General features: G+C 42.9%; 1 protein-coding gene across 3 annotated transcripts in view; it reads right to left on the bottom strand.

Annotated features, from left to right (window-relative positions):
- Positions 1 to 5,775: 5,775 nt before the first annotated feature.
- The window catches only part of LOC143933661 (uncharacterized), a 46,289-nt gene continuing 26,478 nt past the window's right edge, over positions 5,776 to 25,586 (bottom strand). For 2 of the 3 annotated variants that reach the window (XM_077456619.1, XM_077456620.1), the window contains exons 2-3: positions 18,908 to 19,130; positions 5,776 to 13,151 (exon numbers count right to left, since the gene is read on the bottom strand). In XM_077456619.1, the coding sequence (XP_077312745.1) occupies positions 10,103 to 12,952 (2,850 nt within the window). In that variant the 5' untranslated portion in view covers positions 12,953 to 13,151; positions 18,908 to 19,130 and the 3' untranslated portion in view covers positions 5,776 to 10,102. The remainder of the gene's footprint in view (positions 13,152 to 18,907; positions 19,131 to 25,586) is intronic. The other variant, XM_077456621.1, reaches the window with a different exon arrangement.

Genomic DNA, 25,586 nt, shown 5'->3' with positions numbered 1-25,586 from the left:
AAATTGAACCTGATAAGATAGAAATAAGTAATCTGCCCTTGCTGAATTGTTTTGTTAACTTGAACTCAGTCAAATAGCTAAATACACAGTTGAAATTTGTACATGTTAACTGTCTTACAAGACTCAATCATTGCAACTCTGTTCAGGCACTTTTGCCAGACATCATAGCCAAGTTGATGCCCTTATTTTTCTCTACTGCTGGTAAACAATACAGCTTGGTCAATGATGCACTCTGAGCCTACTGATTGGACAGTGAAGGGTGAAGGAACACCACCTCCCTATGGTCCTCTCTAGTAAACAAGGTAACAGTCTACATTTAAAAAGAACCTCCTGGCCTAAAAAATGTCTAGAGTAACAACAGGCTAAAGTTGAGGTGCTGCCTACAAGTACCCATGTTGGTCTTCATTTTGATACATAGCCAAGTTGATGACCTTATTTTTCTCTACTGCTGATAAACAATACAGCTTTGTCAATGATCCACTCTGAGCCTACTGATTAGACAGTGAAGGGTAAAGGAACACGACCTCCCTATGGTCCTCTCTAATAAACAAGGTAACAGTCACATTTAAAAAGAACCTCCTGGCCTAACAAAAAGTCTAGAGTAACAGGCTAAAGTTGAGGTGCTGCCTACAAGTACCCATGTTGGTCTTCATTTTGATACATAGCCAAGTTGATGCCCTTATTTTTCTCTACTGCTGGTAAACAATACAGCTTGGTCAATGATCCACTCTGAGCCTACTGATTGGACAGTGAAGAGTGAAGGAACACGACCTCCCTATGGTCCTCTCTAGTAAACAAGGTAACAGTCTACATTTAAAAAGAACCTCCTGGCCTAAAACATTTCTAGAGTAACAACAGGCTAAAGCTGAGGTGCTGCCTGCATGTACCCATGTTGGTCTTCATTTTGATACCTAGCCAGCTTGATGACCTTATTTTTCTCTACTGCTGATAAACAATACAACATGGTCAATGATTCACTCTGAGCCTACTGATTGGACAGTGAAGGGTGAAGGAACACCACCTCCCTATGGTCCTCTCTAGTAAACAAGGTAACAGTCTACATTTAAAAAGAACCTCCTGGCCTAAAAAATTTCTAGAGTAACAACAGGCTAAAGTTGAGGTGCTGCCTACAAGTACCCATGTTGGTCTTCATTTTGATACATAGCCAAGTTGATGACCTTATTTTTCTCTACTGCTGATAAACAATACAGCTTGGTCAATGATCCACTCTGAGCCTACTGATTGGACAGTGAAGGGTGAAGGAACACCGTCTCCATATGGTCCTCTCTAGTAAACAAGGTAACGGTCTACATTTAAAAAGAGTAACAAAAGGCTAAAGTTGAGGTGCTGCCTACAAGTACCCATGTTGGTCTTCATTTTGATACATAGCCAAGTTGATGACCTTATTTTTCTCTACTGCTGATAAACAATACAGCTTTGTCAATGATCCACTCTGAGCCTACTGATTGGACAGTGAAGGGTAAAGGAACACGACCTCTCTATGGTCCTCTCTAGTAAACAAGGTAACAGTCACATTTAAAAAGAACCTCCTGGCCTAACAAAAAGTCTAGAGTAACAGGCTAAAGTTGAGGTGCTGCCTACAAGTACCCATGTTGGTCTTCATTTTGATACATAGCCAAGTTGATGCCCTTATTTTTCTCTACTGCTGGTAAACAATACAGCTTGGTCAATGATCCACTCTGAGCCTACTGATTGGACAGTGAAGAGTGAAGGAACACCACCTCCCTATGGTCCTCTCTAGTAAACAAGGTAACAGTCTACATTTAAAAAGAACCTCCTGGCCTAAAAAATTTCTAGAGTAACAACAGGCTAAAGCTGAGGTGCTGCCTACATGTACCCATGTTGGTCTTCATTTTGATACCTAGCCAACTTGATGACCTTATTTTTCTCTACTGCTGATAAACAATACAACATGGTCAATGATTCACTCTGAGCCTACTGATTGGACAGTGAAGGGTGAAGGAACACCACCTCCCTATGGTCCTCTCTAGTAAACAAGGTAACAGTCTACATTTAAAAAGAACCTCCTGGCCTAAAAAATGTCTAGAGTAACAACAGGCTAAAGTTGAGGTGCTGCCTACAAGTACCCATGTTGGTCTTCATTTTGATACATAGCCAAGTTGATGACCTTATTTTTCTCTACTGCTGATAAACAATACAGCTTGGTCAATGATCCACTCTGAGCCTACTGATTGGACAGTGAAGGGTGAAGGAACACCGTCTCCATATGGTCCTCTCTAGTAAACAAGGTAACGGTCTACATTTAAAAAGAGTAACAAAAGGCTAAAGTTGAGGTGCTGCCTACAAGTACCCATGTTGGTCTTCATTTTGATACATAGCCAAGTTGATGACCTTATTTTTCTCTACTGCTGATAAACAATACAGCTTTGTCAATGATCCACTCTGAGCCTACTGATTAGACAGTGAAGGGTAAAGGAACACGACCTCCCTATGGTCCTCTCTAATAAACAAGGTAACAGTCACATTTAAAAAGAACCTCCTGGCCTAACAAAAAGTCTAGAGTAACAGGCTAAAGTTGAGGTGCTGCCTACAAGTACCCATGTTGGTCTTCATTTTGATACATAGCCAAGTTGATGCCCTTATTTTTCTCTACTGCTGGTAAACAATACAGCTTGGTCAATGATCCACTCTGAGCCTACTGATTGGACAGTGAAGGGTGAAGGAACACCACCTCCCTATGGTCCTCTCTAGTAAACAAGGTAACAGTCTACATTTAAAAAGAACCTCCTGGCCTAAAAAATTTCTAGAGTAACAACAGGCTAAAGTTGAGGTGCTGCCTACAAGTACCCATGTTGGTCTTCATTTTGATACATAGCCAAGTTGATGACCTTATTTTTCTCTACTGCTGATAAACAATACAGCTTGGTCAATGATCCACTCTGAGCCTACTGATTGGACAGTGAAGGGTGAAGGAACACCGTCTCCATATGGTCCTCTCTAGTAAACAAGGTAACGGTCTACATTTAAAAAGAGTAACAAAAGGCTAAAGTTGAGGTGCTGCCTACAAGTACCCATGTTGGTCTTCATTTTGATACATAGCCAAGTTGATGACCTTATTTTTCTCTACTGCTGATAAACAATACAGCTTTGTCAATGATCCACTCTGAGCCTACTGATTGGACAGTGAAGGGTAAAGGAACACGACCTCTCTATGGTCCTCTCTAGTAAACAAGGTAACAGTCACATTTAAAAAGAACCTCCTGGCCTAACAAAAAGTCTAGAGTAACAGGCTAAAGTTGAGGTGCTGCCTACAAGTACCCATGTTGGTCTTCATTTTGATACATAGCCAAGTTGATGCCCTTATTTTTCTCTACTGCTGGTAAACAATACAGCTTGGTCAATGATCCACTCTGAGCCTACTGATTGGACAGTGAAGAGTGAAGGAACACCACCTCCCTATGGTCCTCTCTAGTAAACAAGGTAACAGTCTACATTTAAAAAGAACCTCCTGGCCTAAAAAATTTCTAGAGTAACAACAGGCTAAAGCTGAGGTGCTGCCTACATGTACCCATGTTGGTCTTCATTTTGATACATAGCCAGGTTGATGCCCTTATTTTTCTCTACTGCTGGTAAACAATACAGCTTGGTCAATGATCCACTCTGAGCCTACTGATTGGACAGTGAAGGGTGAAGGAACACCACCTCCCTATGGTCCTCTCTAGTAAACAAGGTAACAGTCTACATTTAAAAAGAACCTCCTGGCCTAAAAAATGTCTAGAGTAACAACAGGCTAAAGTTGAGGTGCTGCCTACAAGTACCCATGTTGGTCTTCATTTTGATACATAGCCAAGTTGATGACCTTATTTTTCTCTACTGCTGATAAACAATACAGCTTGGTCAATGATCCACTCTGAGCCTACTGATTGGACAGTGAAGGGTGAAGGAACACCACCTCCATATGGTCCTCTCTAGTAAACAAGGTAACAGTTTACATTTAAAAAGAACCTCCTGGCCTAAAAAATGTCTAGAGTAACAACAGGCTAAAGTTGAGGTGCTGCCTACAAGTACCCATGTTGGTCTTCAATTTGATACCTGTAGAGCCCCTTGGAACCAATTAGGCTATTGTTATCGTCTTTGACTTTTGACCAAGTTAAGATGAAAGTTTAGCTAAAGACAGTTTTTTTTTAGGATTAGGTAGAACGGGGGAAGGAATCAAACCCACATCAAGTTTGTATTGCTAATGAGAACTTGTGCATTTAATATTTTTTTGTATTAGGAGCTTTGGAAGCATTGCATTGCACTTCGTACATTGTATGGCTAAGCAGTTACACAATAACAGGAAGCCTCAATGAACCACCACAGGCCACAACAGCACCATGGTAATTCACTAAGAACTACAAGCCGACAGCCACAAAGGTTGCTGGGCCTTGTAGTTTTCTATTCCTATTTTTCATTTTGATATAGTAAGGGAGGGTTATAATGGGAGATTTGCCTTCACTTCCTGTCCCATAGCCAAAACGGGAAGTGAGAGGAAATCCCTGCAAATTAAGGGAATCTCTTGGGGATTCCCAGGTCACCAGAAATATTGTCCCCATTGGAAGATTTCCCCTCTATTCCTTTTCTGAGGACAGCCCATTTACTCTTTCAATGATAATGGTAAACAGGACAAATAGAGAGGGGGGATCTCCCTAAATGGGACATATACTGTACATCAATAAAAACTAACAGGTTTTCTAATCTCTCTCCCCTCTAACCAAAATGAAAAAAAAAAGTTTTGCCTTTAGTTATACTTTAAGGCTAACACAGGACACATTAAGGCCTGGTGACACAACATCCAAGTTTTATCAAATGGCATGTTATCTTTAGTGTGGCTCTAGTGTAGCTCTTCCTTTCAGCATTCACCTGAATGCCCCACCCATATACTGCCGATATAGGCTCTAGCGGTGGGCATGGGGGCCTGATTGATGCCAGTCATTTTTTCTGGAGTTGATAACTGGCACATTAGATGCTGGTCTCCAATGTCATAGGAAACTCCATGCTACTCTTATCTAAAGCTAATTTGAACATACATATCTCAACTGGGTGAATATTTTGGCCCTTTATATAACGGGGACTTTAGTGATACATCTTGCCTTATATCTCATCATTTTAGAAAACATGTATTCTTTTGTGAAGGGTGATCCCATCAGAAGGATTTGCTCTCTCCTGGGCATGGTATGTCCCCTGTTCTGTATATTTTGGATTCAGTCTGCATCTAATTTGGAGAGTATTGTTTATTATGAATATTACAATTATGATTCTAGATCAGGGGTCTCCAAACTGCAGCTGGATGCAGCTCTTTGCTTGGTTTTATCTGACTGCCAAGGTCATTATTCCCCCCACTGTCAGCAACAGTGGGACATAGGTCCTGACACTATTCCTCCCACTTATACCAATGAAGGGGCACTATTCCTACCACTGATACCAACAATTGAGCACTATTCCTCCCACTGATAGGAGCAATGGGACACTTTTCCTCAAACTGATACGAATTGATGATACCAATGATACTATTTCTAGCGTTGTCACCAACAATAGAGTACAATTCCCCAAACTGACACCAACAATAGCATACTATTCCTCCCATTGATAGAAATGATAGGGCACAATTCCTCCTATTGACACCCATGATAGAGCACGATTCCTCCCACTGACTCTGATTAGGAAGCACACTGGAGGCAAACCCGTGCTAAGTCTCCAGGTGGAAAGTGAAAGAATGGACTCTCTCGTTACCCAAAGCATTACATCATAGAATTGAAAAGCATACATTTTATTGATACACAAGTTATAAAATGATGCAATCGAGCCAACGATGGGGCACGATTACTCACACTGACATCAAACATGGAACACGATTGCTTATCCTAATACCAAAGAGGGGACACTCTAATCCAACTGATATTAAGATATTTTCTTTTTTAATCTTTTTATTCAATTTTCAGAATTACAGTAAAACATTAATTAATGTAATACAAAGGTGTGCAAAATGGCTCTGTCAGTATAAACAGTGAACAAGAAGTCATCAATGGAGACATGTTTTGAGGGTAAGGAATTAAGACATAAATCCATGGAGATCCACCAATGGGTATTAGGAACTGTGACAGAGTGGTCAACTATAAGAAGACTGGTATTGAGAAACATTTGTTTATAGTCCACAAATAGGTCAAACAACCCATGGGCCTTATATTAGGCCAACTTTGTACATTCGGCAGAGGGGTCAAGCAAGGCAGCACATACGACCCAACCACCGAGGCAAGCTATAGACATAATAATGGAATTATAACAAACATCGTGACCATTGTGTCATTTAACACAATACTTATTTATCCTACCCTAAAAAAATATATATATATATACTTAGAAAAATCAAGTAGAGCAGCAACATATCCTTTGAGGGATATCGTTACACACAAAACCTAGACGGAAATCCCAAAGTCGAGACAGAGGGCCTGAGGGCTCCTGAGTAAAGAAATAGAAAGGAGCGAGTTCGAGAAAGAAAAGAAAGTGAGTCAGAGAAGAGAGTAGAGAAGCGAGACTACACCTTTTCAGGAGTCCGACCCGGCACCGATCCAATGTCAATCCCAAGTGTTTGGCACCTGCAGGTAAGAACGCCAAGGGGTCTACACCTTTTAAAACAGAGGTTGTTTGTCCTATAGGACACTGATCAGTTTTTCATGGAGTATGATCCAGGTTAGTTTTCGCTTCATTAAAGCTAAGTTGATCACTGGACTTTTCCTAGCAGTAGCAATGGATATTTTGGTCGCCAAAAGCATATAATAGATTAGAGTCTGTGAGGACCTTGGGATTTTCTCTACAGGTTTATTAAGCAAGGCTATTTGAGGGATTTTAGTAATGCTAACCATGGTGACCGAATGAATTAAAGAATTAACCCATATCCAGAAACTACGAACCTTGAGACAAGTCCACCATATATGAAGGGCAGAGCCAACCTGACTTCAGCCACTAAAGCGGGAAGGGGACGAATCTAGATACATTTTAGAAAGGCGTTCTGGCACAAGGTACTATCGCGCAATCACCTTATAACCTGCTTTGATCAGGGGCAACATTCATTATACCCTTATGAATGCGTGCAGTCCAGAATCGCCAGTCCTCCACCTCAGGGGCAATGCCCAGATCCCTCTCCCAAGCTATTTAATAAGGAAGTTTGGACGAGAGGCAAACAAAGGATTTGTACAACATGGAGGTAAAACCCCCTGAAAAGTCATCAAGATATTTTCTACTCTTGCTGGCCACAGTCTGACCCTCCTAAAATTTGAAGGACAGTAAAATGTCCCTTTGTTTAGAAAGTTTAGAGACCCCTGTACTAGATGGAATGCTTTATGGATTGGTAAACTCGAAAAGCCTTTAGACTTGATCTTATTCTCTTTCCTTTCCTCTTCTTTGTGGGAATCCATGTTCACTTAAATTTCTCTTCTTCCTCACCATGGAACCTGGCAGCATACCATACCCTTGAGTTCATACATTGTGTTATGCAACTATCCTTGTGAGTATTTTATGTTTTCATCTTCTGGCTCTATTGATATGTGCACTGTGCACATTAAATGTTAGGTCATTAGTGTCCTGATTTCTCGAAGAAGCTTTTCACAAAACACATTGGGATGCATCTCCTGCCATATACTTACCTCATATTTGGGGAATTCTTTGTTATCTTTAATGTGTGTGATAAGATATATATGGCTATAATATATACCTTGTTATGTATGAGGTTGAATAGCAGTGATGAATGTCTTATGGTTTTTATATGATTTGTGCCAATAACGTATTTTAAATGTATATTATGACAGGCCCAACCAGGACAGAGGCTTTTGGAGAGGACTGGAGGGTAGCCTCTTGCCTACTGACTATGGGCCCTGGCTTTTAAGGCAACACTATTCTTGTAGTGTGCCTGGGGGACCCTTGGAATGGTCTTGCTTTGGATTTGAGATTGTTTCCCTGAAACACACAGGCTCTGGGAATCTAGGCCCGGGATCCATATTTAGGGACACTATGCCATAACCAGCAATGACTACTTTAGATTGTGATACTCAGAGCAGATGTTAATATCATCAGCTCAAAGTAATTTGATTCTGCCATTGGTAATTGTGTTAATGGAGTCGCTTATTGTTTCTTTCTGTCTGCTCATCTCTGTGTTTATACTTATAATAATGTGTAATGTACATTACTTTGTATTCAGAGTTGTAGGTGCTGAATGGTCTAGTCACCTAGGCTGGTTTAAGTGACTAGTTAATTATTTCACTGTCAGTTATTAGTTGCTAGATGTGGATTAGCATTACGTGTATGTTGGCTGTTTCCTTAGCTATGTTAATTATATTCCTGTTTACAGTATACATATAGCTATATACATGTGATCAGGCTCACCTGATCTGGTGTACTATATATTCTGGGGGAGTTTTCAATAAAGTGTTCCAGTTTCCATCTAAGCTAGTGCCGCATAGATGGTCAGATATAATACCTGGTTTCAGACTGGAGGAAGATGTATACCGATGAAAGCACCAAAGCAGGGTGCTGGACGGTTCCGTCACATACAGTATATATATAATACAATTTACTTTTATTCATAAAATGTGTTGTCTCTGGGGAAGTTTATGCACCTCTAAAACTAAAAAGTTTTTTTTGCTGTTCTTTTTTGCAACTATACTGTAGTAATAAGGGATGTGGTGCATGGGGTATCTGCCAACACCATATATTATCTACACTGACTGCCCCACTTACTGATTCTCACAGTTGCCAAATTCTTACTTTTTTAATGATCTTGCAGCTGAACCTCGGAAAATACAAAAGATGAGATCCACTATCTTAAATCCAACATGAAGATTTCATTTTCCCAAGCAAACAATTGCATAATATAATATCAGTGTAAAGCAGTGGTATCTCCACACAACTTTTCATATACTGCTTTATAAATAATCACCACTTGTTTGTTAAATGTTGTTAAAAAAACCAATAGCATGCTATGTTTGGCAGATGAGTGCTTACAATTTATTATGGAAAATCAGCTAAGCATGGCATAGTTAGTGAGACTTCAAAAATTCTGCCTTGAGAATTAAATGTCCATCCTTCTACAAACATTTTGAAGACTTTGTGGAGTTTTTAAAAAGACCATGGTTTATGTACAGCCCCCTAAATAATACAAATGGAAAACAAAATAATTATAACAAGGACTGTTAGCAAGTAAACCCCAACTTTTGGATGCTGGAAAATTCTCCATTACAGTGGGGCTGCCCCCGGACTGCAAGTATTAACTGATTGTTGAAGTCTAGGGAGCACAGAAAAGAAGATTTACTTATCTGATCCTCCACTCCTCTGCACTGCTAGACCCATTCCTGCAGCGTCTTCTCCCCATGATCCAATGGTCTAAGGTCCTGAGTTCATAAAGACCAATACGGAAGATCAGGTAAGTAAAATTGCTTTTACTCTCCCCTAAAATAAAGACGCATCTAACCCTTACAAAGTGTGTGTGGCCCCACTGCAATGTAGACTTTTTAAAGTTGTGCTTTAAAGTGAACTTTACGTCACTTATAATATATTATATTACAGTAGAAAAAATAAATTTTGAGCCAGGAAAATATCAATAAATAAGAAAGCTAATAATGTCAAATGCTATCGGCCTGTGCTCACGTATAAGTCCACATTAAAGTGTAAAAAAAAATGTTTTTGTTTGTCATTTTTATTGGCAACATTTTACATTTTACAGCACGTCTAAGAAAAACAATTTTGTTTGCCATTCATCCATCTTAATGAATATATATTTACATGATCATTAAATATAAATTGCAATCAAGAGAACTATTTCAAATTATTAGAAGCATTTCATGTTCAATTTACAGATGTTTGAACATTCTGGGACTCCCTAATAAAGTTTGAAGATTCCAGCATAGAAGAAATTGCTCTTTATGGTAAATGCAGAATTCTTCATGAATTTTCACACCTGCATTCCTAATAGCCTGTAATTATCTTGATTGTAGATATTTATGCATGGGCAATCTTCACTAGTGCTCTGAATAGATAAACTACAGAGGAAAACTTTCGTAAGTTACCTAGGGCTTCCCCCATCGACATGTCAGCTCGAAATAAGGGATATTTGTTCATCAGTACTTAACAAGGAATCTTCAATATGCTCTGTGGTGGACCCCTTTAGTGCTTTTATAAGTTGAGCCCAAAAAAGTTTTTGTGCCTCAGGCTCTTCAGACCATTGGATGTATGTCTTTTTCAGCATCACCTTTCTCATTCGATGGTAGGTAGAAAGCTCCCTCTCTGGAATGTTCTCCAAAAGTATCAAGACAAGAACATCACGCATTTCATCGAACAGTTTATAACTAGCCAGCTGCATCTCCAAAGAGCACCATTCACTTTTAAGGTAGCTTCTGCTCACAACGCATAGAGTTCTTCGACTACTGTGAATACTGTCCACGATGTTGTCAACGATATACCTGCCCAACTGAAAGTCTCGATGGTGAAGACAAAGACGAAGTCCATTGGATGAACTGCTATCCTCTAGCACAGGCAACATGTTTTGATACACCCATTCTTCATCCATGGTATTGTAGGAAACAAAAGCATCATACTTATAGAGATCCTTGTCTGAGCTCCATCGTTCGTGCAGCCAGGAAAGGAAAAGGAAGTAGTTGTATCGGATGCGCCAATAAGACTTGCTGTAGACAATTGGTATGAGCATAAGGAGTAACACTATTATGGAGCTACAGCAAAACAATATTTTTTTGAGAATTCTATCACAGACACTGATGTCAAAATTATGTAAATAAGAACGTATGTCATTGGGACATGTCAGATTATAGACATACACAACCTGCACTGAAGACTTTATCAGCCAGTTCCGTAGCTCTTCATTATCACAGGTGCATGTCAATGGACACTTCCATAAATCAAGATACTGCAAGTTGGTCATGTTTTCTAATAGGCTAACATTTATTGCCCTTAAAGCATTTTTTGTCAGCTGAAGTCTTTTGAGACTGGTAAGGTTTAAAAAGATATCTGAATCCAACGTTTGTAGGCACATGTTTTCAAGGTCTAAGATTTCTAAGCTGCTTAGGTTGCTAAAAATTCCTGGAGAGAGATTTTGGATGCCATTGCAGTCTTCCCCCAAACTCAGGTACTTTAAATTGCTAAGTCCATGAAATGTATCAGAACTTAGATGTGAAAGACGATTTTGTGACAAATAAAGAGCTTGGAGGGAGGTCAATCCGCTGAAGAATTTTCTAGGGATGGTAGTTAGACCAAATGGTTGCTGGGCCTGAAGTTTCAGATCATAAACTTTACTAAGGTTTGAAAAGGGAGATATTTCCTTTCTTGATTCAAAATGCAGTTGATTGCCCATCAGATCAAGAACCTGTAAGGTTGTCTCCACACCGCTAAACATTTCTCCACTAATTGCCATAATCTGGTTTTTGTCAAGATACAATTTAGAAAGACATTTGAGACCATTAAATGCCTCAATTTTAACCTGTGTAATCTTGTTACCACCAAGATCCAAGATATTTAGGTTAGGTAGATAATGGAACACATTATCAAAAATAACTGCCACTCGATTATTACGGAGATTGAGATTTGTAAGCTCTGTTAAATATCTAAATGTGCTTTTGTATAGGTCAGTTAATAAATTATTGTCCAATCGCAATGACTTCAGCTTACGCAAGCCCCAAAATGTATTCATATCCAAAAACAAGATGTTGTTGATATTTAATTTGAGTTCTTCTAGATTAGGAGAAAAGGCAAATGCATGAGATTCCAGTGACCATATCCTGTTATATCGCAATGAGATTGACTTGAGATTTGGAAACTGGGCAGATTCGTTGCAGTTTATGAGTTTTTTTAGGAGATTATGTTCCACAATTAAGGATTTTAGTCTAGGGGGTTTAAGGAACTTCAAACATAAAATATCTTTAAGTCTATTTTTTGATAAATCCACTGTATCACTCAGACTGCAGTTTTCAAGACTGTTTACTGACAAATGCTTAATTCCGTTTTCAAGCAAGTTCAAGGTAGAAATGTTTTTGCCCCTTAAATGTTGGCATACTTGACTTATTTCAGTAGAAGTGTTTAAATTTAATCCGGAATAATCAATATTCTCAGGTTTTATTGTGGAATTGTCTAAATATTTCAGTACATCAAAGTGAGGATTAGAAGCTACAAGTAGATATTTAACTTTACTCAGGTTTACATTTTGTATGGAGGATGTGGTTAGGTTATTGTATGACAGGTCAAGAGAAGAGATGTTTTCAAAAAAGTCTTGGTGGCAATGCAACTCCCGTAGATTGTTTTTGCAAAGTAAAATTGTAGATATATTGCTGGGAAGTTTATGACTATGATTTAGGAAACTGATATCATTACTGCACAGCAAAAGAGTCCTTAGATTCTGCAATGGTTGAATTGCGTTTACAACTTCTGAGAAATTGGACAAAACATTATTTGACAGGTTAAGACGTTTTAAACTAAAGAGTGGACAAAATACCTTGGGATGTAAGAAGGCAATTGAGTTGTTCTGAAGATAGAGGTACCTTAAATTTCTAAGCCCTTTAAAGACCTCAAAGGGCAGACTGAGTATTTGGTTACAGGACAAATTCAAGTAGTTCAAATCAATTAAGTCACTGAAAGCACCAGGACTGAGGCTCTCCAGTTCGTTATTATCCAATTTCAGATACTGTAGTTTGGTTAAATTTCCAAAGCTACCAGAAGGCAGCTTTTTGATGGTGTTATGTGATATGGTGAGATTCCGTGTGTCTGGGGGTAGATCAAACACCACTTTGTGTATGGTCACCATAAGACGATTTACACAAACAAAAGTGTCATTACTCTCAAATTTTTTAATGCAATTTCGGTACCCACGTCCAGTCACAAGTAATACAAAAAATGTTCCAAAAAGCAGCTGGAGCCAGAAATACATCTTTTGCATTTAATCAGAATGAAGTTTCAAGATTACCAGGTGGGAAGATGAATCATCTTCTTGAGTCAACCACATTTACGTGTTAATATTGGATTGTAGTAGGGTTTCTTGATCCTATCTTAACCAAGAAATAGCATGTGAAGATTCAAAAGAGTAATGTGGTTATATCAACACCCACAGCCTTTAAGTCATGGAGATGATAAGGAATCTAAAAGAGACAATTAGAGAGATTAAACGTTTTTAGTTCTTTTACATCTTTACATCTGTCATCATTCATGTATTTCCAACTAAACACATTGTATTTACCAAAATGGCCCTTGTCGGCCAGTGTCTAGGACATCATCAAACCCAAAATGTTCAAACTGTGACCATTTTTTAATATTTTGGTTCTCTTTTTCTGGCAAGCTTTGCACAGGTTCACCTTAACTTTTCTGGCATTACTTTTTCCCCTATAAAATATGCAGAGAAAACAGTAGGCAGAAAATGTTAAAAACAGCAACACTTGCACAGCACCGCCCAGGGGGCGGTCCTACTGGCTATGACCCCTCACACTGCATCCAGCAGATCAGTTCATCAAAAGCAGTACAAACATAAAAAGGAGGGGTGGTGGCTGTGTCTGTCAATGAACTTCAGTGAAAAGGATTTTACGGTGAGTACAAAAATACTATTTTCTCTTTCATTCATTGACAGACACAGCATCTTCATCTTGACCTTAGGGACGTCCCCAAGCAGTGTCAAAGAAACAAGGGGTTGGAAAAGCAAGAAAATAACTCCACTCATAACAACCAGAGCTCCTCAACTGAGGAGTTGCAACCTTAAAAAACCTTGCGCCTGAAGCAAGCATCTGAAGATGCGCTCACATCAACCTTGTAAAGTTTTGTGAAAATGTGAACAAATGACCAGGTCGCCGCCTTACACACCTGGGAAACGGACACTTGATGTTGGAAAGCCCAAGAGGCACCAATTGGACTGGTAGAATGTGCCGTGACAGGAAAAGGAGGCGCCCGCTCCCTTATGGCATAAGCCTGAACCACTATCTGTCTGATCCCCCATAGAAATGGTGGCCGATGAGACCGCCAGTCCCTTCTTCAGACCAGCCTCCGATACAAACAGTGAGTCCAATCTCCGAAAAGGAGCCGTAGCAGACAGATACACCCGCAGAGCCCGGACCACGTCCAAGGAATGCAAAGCCACCTCTTTAGTATGTGACGACCGAGGACATAAGGACGGAAGCACAATGTCCTCATTTAGATGAAAGGCCGAAACAACCATTGGCAGAAACGAAGGCTGCGGACACAGAACCACTTTATCCTTGTGGAGGATCAAGTAGGGAGACTTGCAAGACAAGGCCGCTAACTCAGAAACCCTCCTGGCTGATGTAATAGCCACTAGAAAGACTACTTTCTGAGAGAGTGTCAATAAGGGGATCTTCCTAATGTTTTCAAACGGCGGTTTCTGAAGCACCGAGAGCATCAGATTCAACTCCCATGGAGGTAGGTTGTGGTCGAACTGGAGGGACCACATGTCGAACCCCCTGAACAAACGTATTGACCAATGAATGAGTTGCCAAGGATCCACTCTTCACTGCAAAAACAGCAGGATCCTGGAATTTGAGTGTAGTGTAGTGTGTAATGTGTGCAGATGCCACCCCATTTCTTCACATATGGAGATGTAGGCCTTCCACGTATGATGATAAATCTTCAGAGAAGATGACTTCCGTGCCCTCAGCATAGTGGAAATTACCGAATCCGACAGACCTCGATCCCTTAGCACCTGGCTTTCAACAGCCATGCCATTAAAGCCAGTGACGGGAAAGCAGGGTGAAGTATTGGACCTTGCGACAGAAGGTCCTCTCGCATCAGCAGTCGCCAAGGAACATCTGCCACCATTCGTACTATGTCGGTGTACCACGGGGGGCAGTCAGGATTACCGGAATTCCCTCGGCCTCCACTCTGCGAAGCAGACGTGGTAGAAGTTTGAGGGGAGGAAAAGCATAAATCCGCTGATAATGCCCCATGGAGCCACCAACTCGTGTGCCGCATCCGCCCAGGGATCCTTTCACCTGGCCACAAACCTCTGTACCTTCCGATTGACTCTCGCCTCTGAGGAGTCCAGAAGCAGGCCCAGGTACTCCAGGCATTGAGTCGGCACCAACACCGACTTCTGTAGGTTCAGTACCCAACCAAACTCCCGAAGAGTTTGCATGGTGATTGCCACATCCTCCCTTAATTCTGAGGCAGATCCTGCTCTCAGGAGGAGGTCGTCCAGGTAACCCACTATTGCGATCCCCCGCTGCCTTAGCAAAGCCAAAATTGGGCCTAGCACCTTGGTGAAGACCCTCAGTGCTGACGCCAGGCCAAAAGGGAGATCTACATAATGGTAGTGCTGGTCTCCAACCGCAAATCGCACAAACCTCTGATGCTTGATGCATATGGGGACATGCAAGTATGCGTCCTTGATGTCCAGGAATGCCAGAAAATCCCCCTGATGGAGTGCAGTGACCACTTAGCGAATGGATTCCATCCTGAACCTTTGTACCTTCACAAAGCTGTTGAGGGCCTTGAGGTCCAGGACCGAATGGACCCCTTCCTAGAAACAGATTGGAGTAGAATCCCTGAAACCTTTCCGGCGTTTGTACAGGTACTATCACCTCACACAACAGCAGGTCCTGTACTGCCCCGAACAGGGCTCCCCTACGAGCTGGAAGAAGATGAAGGTTGGAGGTAAAAAAATCTGGCAGACAAGAAAGAAACTCTATCTTGTATCCTGATGAAACCAATTCGCAGACCCACTGGTTGGAAAGTAGGGAGGTCCACCGGGCTGCAAACTCTTACCCCCAGTAACATACTTAATAATGTCCAGCGAGGCTCCAAATAGCCTCTCTCCCTGGAAGGGCAAATCCGCCAGACCAGCATTTTAGCCAAATCAGGTGACCTAACACTACTGCTGATTGAACATTGGCTGTTCGCGACACAATTTGGGGTGTTCGCGGCAAATTCAAAAGCCGCAGAACACCCTTTAAAATTCTATGGGAGAAATCAAAAGTACTAATTTTAAAGGCTAATTTGCAAGTTATTCTCCTCCGATTGTTGACCGCCCCGGTATCCATGTTTACGGTGGTGGTGTCAGCATTGCGGCCAGTGTTAGCCACGGCCCTGGTGTCCCAGACGCTTACTGAATGGGCAAAATTGTTGCACCGTGAGTTGGAGCAGCAACAGGCTTCCCCGGTCTGCATGGAGCTGGTGGACCAGTTGGTGCAGGACCTTAAGTAGGTCTGTGATGCAGCCTTAGATACGGCCCCCTTGCTCTCTAGAGCCTCTGTATCAGCACCCCCCTGTTCGGTTCCCACCAGAACATGCAAACAGGCAAAAAATTAGTTTGAACCCGCGAACATCGTTAAAGTCTATGGGACTTGAACATGAATAATCAAAGTGCTAATTTTAAAGGCTAATATGCAAGTTAATGTCATTAAAAGTGTTTGGGGACCCGGGTCCTGCCCCAGGGGACATGTATCAATGCAAAAAAAAGTTTTAAAAACTGCAGTTTTTTCGGGAGCAGTGATTTTAATAATGCTTAAAGTGAAACAATAAAAGTGTAATATTCCTTTAACTTTCATAACTGGGGGGTGTCTATATTATGCCTGTAAAGGGGTGCATGTTTCCCGTGTTTATAACAGTCTGGCAGGAAAATGAAATTTCTAAAGGAAAAAAACTCATTTAAAACTACTCGCAGCTACAATGAATTGTCGGGTCCGTTCATTGATAAAAACGGCATGGGCATTTACCCACAGGGGAACCCCGAATTAAAATTAAGAAAAAAAATACACGGGGTCCCCCAAAATTCCATACCAGGCACTTCAGGTCTGGTATAGATATTAAGGGGAACCCCGTGCCAAATTGTTAAAAAATAAATGGCGTGAGTGAGCGTCCCCCTCAAAATCCATACCAGACCTGAGACTTTATTGCGGACATCTGAGGAGGGAAAAGAGGAAGAAGATAGAAAGGGGGAGAATTTGGGGAAAAGGGGAAGCAAGGGAGGTTAGAGGGAGTGAGCAAACCCTGGTGCAGCACGTTGGGGGGTCAGAGAGGTTAGACCGGGGAAGCCTGTTGCTGCTCCAACTCACGGTGCAACAATTTTGTCCATTCAGTAAGCTTCTGGAACACCAGGGCCGTGGCTAACACTGGCCGCAATGCTAACACCACCCTACCGTAAACATGGATACCGGGGCGGTCCACAATTGGAGGAGATGTCCATTTCTTCAAGAGGTAATGCACCGCCATGCATTTCGGGACTGAAAAGGCCCACTGCGGTTTTCCCCACATGTAAATAAACTTATAAAAATAAGTTAGGTAAGGAAACACCTTAGGCGTTTGGGCCGGTTTGTGGGACTCGAAAGGGACCGACACCTCTGCAGATGCCCCCGCTGTATCCTCCATCTTTAGGGTATCCCGCAATGCTGTAATAAGTGCTCCTACAAGCTCCTTTTCCTGCGCTGACCCAGACACGGAGTCATCCTCACTGTCCGAACTGACTGGTCCGCATCCTCTGATACGTCAGAGCGCCTGTCACAGCGGGGCCCGAATTTGAACCAGAGCTTTCCCCAGAAGATGGTGGGGCGTTTTTTACCCCCCTTGCGCCCGCACGCCACTTCCACCCTGGCAACCAAGGCATCCAGGACCGCCGACAGAGCGTCCATGGGAACCACAGGTGCAGGGGAACCAATTGCAATAACAGGGATGTCTGGGGAAGAAGAGCCAGCTTCCATCGCCATGCTGACCCTCACTCACCTGTCACCACTTAAGGACCTAAGGCAAGTGACACAAAATGTCCACCCTCCTAGCTGCCACAGACTCAGGGGCCCCCCACCAGACTCACCACCCTGACCCATGTATTGCGCTGTGCTGCTGCTGTCTGCTCTCCCCTGTGTCATCCACGAGGTGTCTGTGTGAAAAGTGCACTGTTCTAGAAGGAACCAAGCACCCAGTACTAGAGGCAAAACTACCTAAGGCTGCTAGAAAATGGCCGCCTGCAGCCTCAGCAAAAATGTCTGAGGGCGCAGAGAAAATGGCCGCTGAGGCTACAAAAAAAGACAGCAGTCCCAGGAAAATGGCCGCGGAGTATGCTGCGGCCTCCCCACATGTCAAACACAGCACAAACACCCCACCGGGCCCAGAAACAGGGAAGAGGATAAGCGGATCCCCAGCACCCAGCGCAGCCCCTTGCCAGGACCCAGAGCCCCTCCAGAGGACCCCTGGCCAGGTACGTGCACCGCACCCCCATGTGCCCAGTTACACAGCGGCTCATAGCATGGGGAGGAGGGAAGGGACAGGGAGAGAAGAAAAGGAGAGTGAAATAGTCAACCTCCCAGGGAATGCCCAGCTGCTCCATCCTGCCGAGACAGGTGGAACCATACTTACCCCTCCTGCAGGGACTGCTGGACGCATTCCACAGACAGACCCATCACCCGAACAGTACGAGGTGGCTGTCAGCCATGGCACACTGTGACACAGACAGCAGTAGCCCGGTCATATGTGTGCCCCGGAGCATATAGCTCACCGGCCGCCCCTGGATCAGATGGGGCATGTTGTGGCCGACCCAGCGTGTAGCTAGGGCCTGCTCACGCTCGATGGCCAGGCTGGGGAGACTACCAGGATCTATATTATCCAGCCTGTCACCCAGCCCGGCTGTTGATTGTAGATCACAGGAATCAAAAATGCAGAAAAAAGAAAAAAATTCCCAGGACCAATGGTCCCACCGGGAGCCAGGTCCTTCTCCTACACTAGGGAGAAAAAAACTGAGCTGCTGGATGCAGTGTGAGGGGTTATAGCCAGTATGACCACCCCCCACCCCCCCCCCCCCCCCCCCCCATCAATAAACGAAAGATAAAAATTTTTTTTCCAATACACATTTTTTTTTTTACTTTTAGATTTCCTCAAATAATAAAAACATATTGTCAATTCCTACCTATGCTCTTCGTGCTTTATCAATGTTACCAGCTTCCTTCTCAGTCCAGTGTCACCAGTCTTCTTTAGGCAAAATGTCCCTCACATCATTCTGCCCATTTTCTGTAAGTCCTACCAGCGGTTTTCATGCCCATTGAGGGGCGTGTCATCATACAGGCTGGGTTCTTAGTACTCCAGGACTGTGGAGCGCTCAATCAATACACCATATATTAGCCCAGGAAAATCTAAAGGAAGGAGAAGAAGAGTTACTATGACATCGCCATACTGGCTAAAAGACTACAAGAAAAGGGTATGTATAGAGGGTTTATTGTTAAATAAAAAATATTGAGGAGAGCTTTGGGAATGGAAGGCAAATGTTGGAATTCCACTTTAAAATGTGCATTTTAGGCCTAAAAATTATTTAACCCTCCCCCCCCCCCCCAAACTTCTATATCTGAAAGCACAGAACCTGTAGAATAAAATAGATGGTATTTGCACACAGCTGTTGTTTAGGCACCCATATAGGTTACATGCAGTATGTACATGTTATATAAGAACATGCATGGGGCAGGACCATGGGTTCCTTCCATTTTTTTGCTTTTTATGTATTTCATTCAACTTTATTTTTTAAATTACTTACATTTTTTTTAGGGCTGTGGAAATTCAAGAATAATTCCTTGATTAATCGTTCATTTTTTGATCAATCAAAATTCTTTTGATCGGTACTCACCTCTCCGTCAGCTTCCGGGTCTTCAGGGAGTTCCGTTGGAGATCTGGTGACGTCATGGACATCGGCATCACAGGACTCCTCCCCCCTTCCCCAAGTGCCTCTGTCTGCTAACGAAGGGAAGGGGGAGGAGTCTGCTCAGTAGGGCAGCAGCGGGTGACGTCATGCGTAGCTCCTCCCCCGTATGCGTTAGGTTCAATCAGAGCTTCGACATCACCAGACTTCTCCCCCTTCCCCAAGTGCCTCCGTCTGCTAACGAAGGGAAGGGGGAGGAGTCTGTTCCGTAGGGCAGCAGCGGGTGACGTCATACGTAGCTCCTCCCAGTACGCGTTAGGTTCAATCAGAACTTCGACATCGCCAGACCTCTCCCCCTTCCCCAAGTGCCTCCATCTGCTAACGAAGGGAAGGGGGGGAGGAGTCTGTTCCGTAGGGCAGCAGCGGGTGACGTCATGCGTAGCTCCTCCCCGTACGCGTTACGTTCAATCAGAACTTCAACGTCACCAGACCCCTCCCCCTTCCATGTGCTAACGAAGGGAAGGGGGAGGAGTCTGGTGACGTTGAAGTTCTGATTGAACGCAACGTGTAGGTGGGAGGAGCTACGCATTATGTCACCCGCTGCTGCCCTACGGAACTAACACGATTGTCGGCTTTACATGCTGTGTTTTTATCATCTTTATGTGAGTAGTTTGTGTTTGAACACAAGAATTAAATCTTATACTTAAGCGGTGAGCACTTAAATCTTTTCTTTCTACCCATGGCCTGGCGTCCTTGCTGAGATCTAAGGAGACGTGACAGAAGTTTATGGTCCGTGTTAACCCTTTTTATACCCGCTTGCATGACCACCTGTTTGCACAGGGGTCCATGCTATAAGGTGAGAGTGATTAGTTAGACCAGAGGTGGCAGGATTGTCACGCTACTGTGAAAAAAAAAAGACTTACGTCAGTGCTACAGTTTGAATTTAAAACTTATTTGTGTGAACTGTGAAGTTAAGTCATGGATTGTGGAAACTAACTAGTGTCGGGGGATTGTATATAGTGTATACCACAAAGTAGTTGGATCTGTATGTGCGTTATAATTAATCAAAATTAGTCGATTAATCGATTTTAAAAAAATTGATTAATCGAACATGAAAATTTTAATCGGTAACAGCCCTAATTTTTTTATTTAACTGTTTTACTATCACGAGGAGGCTGATAAGGCACTATGTGATAGTATAGTGCAGGCAACAGGTCCTTCTTTGTGACTTAATAGATCAAACCGAGAAGTGTTTTTTTTATTCACCATTCTTTTTCCTTTCTATTTGCTTAGCAAAATCACAAATTCCAGAATTTATAGATTTTGTGCAGAGTTCAGTGTAGCAACACTTTGAATAGCTAAAGGATTTCACCTTTTGAATATGTTACATGTTACACCTGTATTTAGGGTGTAACATTTAATACGTTGCATTACCTGCAGTACTTGCCCCCCGATCCCTTCCTTGTGACAGCAGGAGGAGTATCCTCTCACCTCCGCCAATTTATATTTTTTCTGCAAAAATACATGCATTTATTATTTTTTTCACAAACTTAGTTCCTAATTAGTCCTTCTCTTTTTTTTTTTTAGAGGTCTTTAGTTGAAATAAGGACAAATAAAGAGGGGCAGAGGGATTTGGTTCCCTTTAAAGGTGGGGCAGTTGGTAGCTGCGGCTCAGACTAGTGTCTTATGCTATGCAGCAGGGTCTGAGCTGAAAACGCATGTAACACCCGGCATCTAGTCTCATGTTTTGTACTGTTAATATTTTGGTAAAGCTGTGTGCATTAGTTGAGATAGACATGATGTCTACTAAATATCAGTCCCTGTCGAGTGGCTGCTATCGCAGTGATGTACCGGTCCAACCTGACTCCTCCCATGGACCAGTGTAGAGCAAGAGGATGATCATGTGACCTCTTTTTCTTTCAATTTTTTTAGGTAGGAAGCCTCAGTTAAATGTTTTCATTAAAATAGAAGGAAGCTGCACAACATGCAGAAGATAAGTATAACAATAATCACTATATTACCAAAAGTATTGGGATGCCTGCCTTTACACAACTCTTCTGGGAAGGCTGTCAACAAGGTTTAGGAGTGTGTCTATAGGAATGTTTGACCATTCTTCCAGAAGTGCATTTGTGATGTCAGGCACTGATGTGGACGAGAAAGTCTGACCTGCAGTCTCCACTCTATTTCATACAAAAGGTGTTCTATTGGGTTGGGGTCAGGCCATTCAAGTTCCTCCACCCCAAATCCGCTCATCCGTGTCTTTATGGACCTTGCTTTGTGCACTGGTCCAAATCATTTGTTGGAGGGGGGATTATGGTGTGGGGTTGCTTTTTAGGGGTTGTGCTTGGCCCCTTAGTTCCAGTGAAGGGAACTCCTAAGGCAGGGGTCAGCAACCTTTTTCAACTTAAGGGCCAGATTCAATGTATGGGAATGCATGGTGGTCCGCATTCACCTGCTAATAAATGAATATAATAATCTTGACCCCTTTACATAACACAGCCCTCGCACCTCTAGACCCCTTTACATTACACAGCCCCCCTGCACATAACACAGCCCCCTACATATCATACAGCCCCCCATGTTATGCTTTAAAATTGCACATTCTCCTGGAACAAACAACGGTACTTAAAAATCTCCATAGGCGACAATTTAAACATTTGTACAGGTTACCAGCTTAGAGTTACAGAGGAGGTCTAGTGCTAGAATTATTGCTCTTGCTCTAATGATTGTGGCGGAACCTCACATGTGTTGTTTGATCACTGTTTACATTTGCGACTTGCATATGGGTTCGCTTCTGCGCGTGAGCATGGAGGGATGGGGCGCTTTAGAAAAAAAAAAAAAAACTTAGTTTTTTTTGTTTTTTTGTGTTTGTTTTTTAAACTGTTCCTTTAAAGAAAATTTCTGATCACTTTTATTGCTGTCAGAATTAATGTAAGCATCCCTTGTTACAGTAATATGTAGTGAAAGGTGCTCTTTATGGAGGCATCTGGGGTCTATAAGACCCCAAATACCTCCTTTTCACTTAAAAGCATTCAAAACGCCAAGTAGGTTGCCGACCCCGTCTTAAGGCGTCAGCATACCAAGACATTTTGGACAATTTCATGCTCCCAACTTTGTGGGAACAGTTTGGGGATGGCTCCTTCCTGTTCCAACATGACTGCATACCAGAGCACAAAGCAAGGGCCATAAAGTCGTGGATGAGTGAGTTTGGGATGGAGGAACTTGACTGACCTGCACAGTCATCTTCTCATCCACATCAGTGCCTGACCTCACAAATGTGCTTCTGGAAGAATGGTGGAACATTCCCATAGACACACTCCTAAACCTTGTGGACAGCCTTCCCAGAAGAGTTGAAGCTGTTATAGCTACAAAGGGTGGGCCAACTCAATATTGAACCCTACGGACTAAAACTGGGATGTGCGTGTGAAGGCAAGTGTCCCAATACTTTTGGTAATATAGTGTAAATTGTGGCATAACAGAGTTCTGCTTTAAGGAGTAGAGTGGTGTCACTTCAACACCCAGATATGTCATGAGCTCTGCACTCTCCACCTCCTCTCTTCAGCATGTTCCCTCTCAGCTCATGTGTATGCAATTAGCTCCTATTGTTACCCCTCCCTCTCACAGCTTAAAGAGGAGTTTCCCTTAATAAATGTATTTTAAGTCAGCAGCTACAAATACTGCAGCTGCTGACTTTTAATAATCGGACACTTACCTGTCCCAGGGTCCAGCGATGCGGGGGAACGAAGCCATGCTCGTCCCCCCCTCCTCTCGGAGGCGCCAGCATTGCAATTGTGGGCACAGCCGGGAACCCAATGCACATGCGCGAGTGGCGCCGTGCACCATGATTGGCCGTGCACTCATCTGGGACCTGTCACGTGTCCCAGATGACTGACAGGAGGGAGGGGGCGGAGCTGAGCCCTTCCTGCGCCGAGGGGAAGTGACGTCCCCCCCTCTTCTCGGAGGCGTCGGCATTGCAACTGTGGGCACAGCCGGGAACCCACTGCACATGCACGAGTGGCGCCGTGCGCCGTGATTGGCCACGGAGTCATCTGGGACCTGTCACGTGTCCCAGATGACTGACAGGAGGGAGGGGGCGGAGCTGAGCCCTTTCTGCGCCGAGGGGAAGTGACGTCGTCCCCCCCTCCTCTCAGAGGCGCCGGCATTGCAACTGTGGGCACAGCCGGGAACCCACTGCACATGCACGAGTGGCGCCGTGCGTCGTGATTGGCCACGCAGTCATCTGGGACCTGTCACTTGTCCCAGATGACTGACAGGAGGGAGGGGGTGGAGCTGAGCCCTTCCTGCGCCGAGGGGAAGTGACGTCAGGAGCCCAGGCACTGAAGGAGGCAGACTATGAGGGACCCCCCAGCAACAGTCATTTAGAAGTGAGTTAAAAAAAATCCAAATGTTTATTTTTTATTTTTTTAGGAATTTTAAGCATTTTTTGTGTGTGTGTGGAACACCATTTTAAGGGCTGCTCTACAAGGGGTGACAAGAAGCTGATGTTAAAAAACAGATCCAGGTACTTTTGCTAGTTTTGAAAAGTAGTATCCAATCTAGTGTGACAACAAAGGAGCACTATTGAAAGACAGGGAAAGAGCGTTGTCACCCTACAACAGGGAGCACTTGCACAAGGTCCTTAATGGCAGGAGCATCTTTGTTTATTATTTTATTGAAAGCTACAAATGGAAAAAAAATTTGAAAGTTGTTTTGGAAATGACATTAACATGGTAAAGCTTATGTCAGGTTTTAGTGATTGGATTTACATATACAACCTAGACTGAATATTGAAATCTATTCATAAGCCTAATAGCGATGTGCTCTTGTTTAATACGTTTAATCTTTCTTTTGAAACGTGTCTATTTAGTCATTGTGATAATTAAAACCCTTCCCTTTTTAGATGTCTTCATCAGCAATTGAATAAAATTAAACAGAAGTCAATGCAATTCATGTTGAAGTTGCACCAAAATTAGTGCAGGAACCTTTTTGTTGACTTGAGTTGCACCGATTAGAGCAGTTCCATTGCCCTCACTGGGACGCGACTTATTATGCGACGTTGAACTCAGTGTGAACTGGGGCTAACCGGGGAACAAAAACTTTAGCAAACCAAATTACTTGCACAGGGGACAAAAGAAAAAAGAGGAACGAAAAACAACGGCAACTGTAACCAATACAACACAAAATTGTAAAGCCACAGTATAACCACAATGAATGTAGATGAGGTACTGCCCGGCATGGATGTGGACAGTGATGGGTCACCTAGATTTTGGCACATAGTGAGGGGCTCCAAGGTTATGACTGTGGAGGATAAAAATGTTTTTTTTTTTCAGAAACATAATAAGTTCTATCTTGGGTCCTGGAGCCCAGGGGCTATGTAGAGCTGTGGTGGGATAAAGTTTCCATTCCTAGGTCCACATCTTTCCTAGTAGCCAGACCTTACTATTAGGCCTCATGCACACGAGACGCAGGTGAAAACTCAAAAAAAGCTGAAACGCGCGTTTATAAACACGCGTTTTGCCGCGTTTGCATGCCGCGTTTAGCTGCGTTTAGCAGCGTTTGCGTTTATAAGCGTTTATAAAGATAACATCATGTAGACCCTCCCCAAGCTCTCAAAGCATGTTTTTTAAACTATTTCTGCTATTTTGATCAGAGCGAGCAGCAGCAGCATAGAGAGCAGTTGTACACTTGCATTTGCCTCTCTTTCTGCGGTATATATTTTGAAATGGATCCCATATTGAATATATGTCAGGAAATGCTCCTGATGTTGCTCTTGATGAGACAGCAACGTCGTCGCAAATTTCGTGAGAGGTCCAGAGTCAGAGCTCGTCGATATTGGACCCATCCATTGATGGGACAGCGAATGTCCGTTGGATATTTCACAAACATGTATGTGCAGCTGCGTACGTACCCCGACATGTCGGGTTACAAAATGTCATTCTCTGAAGGTCTCGGGGTCACT

Source organism: Lithobates pipiens, unplaced genomic scaffold (assembly GCF_037356315.1).
Source record: "Lithobates pipiens isolate NorthernLeopardFrog02 unplaced genomic scaffold, aLitPip1_a1.2 Scaffold_27, whole genome shotgun sequence".
Lineage (NCBI taxonomy): Eukaryota > Metazoa > Chordata > Amphibia > Anura > Ranidae > Lithobates > Lithobates pipiens.
The sequence above is the reverse complement of the archived record's forward strand: the minus strand, read 5'-3'. Positions and strand labels throughout refer to the sequence as shown.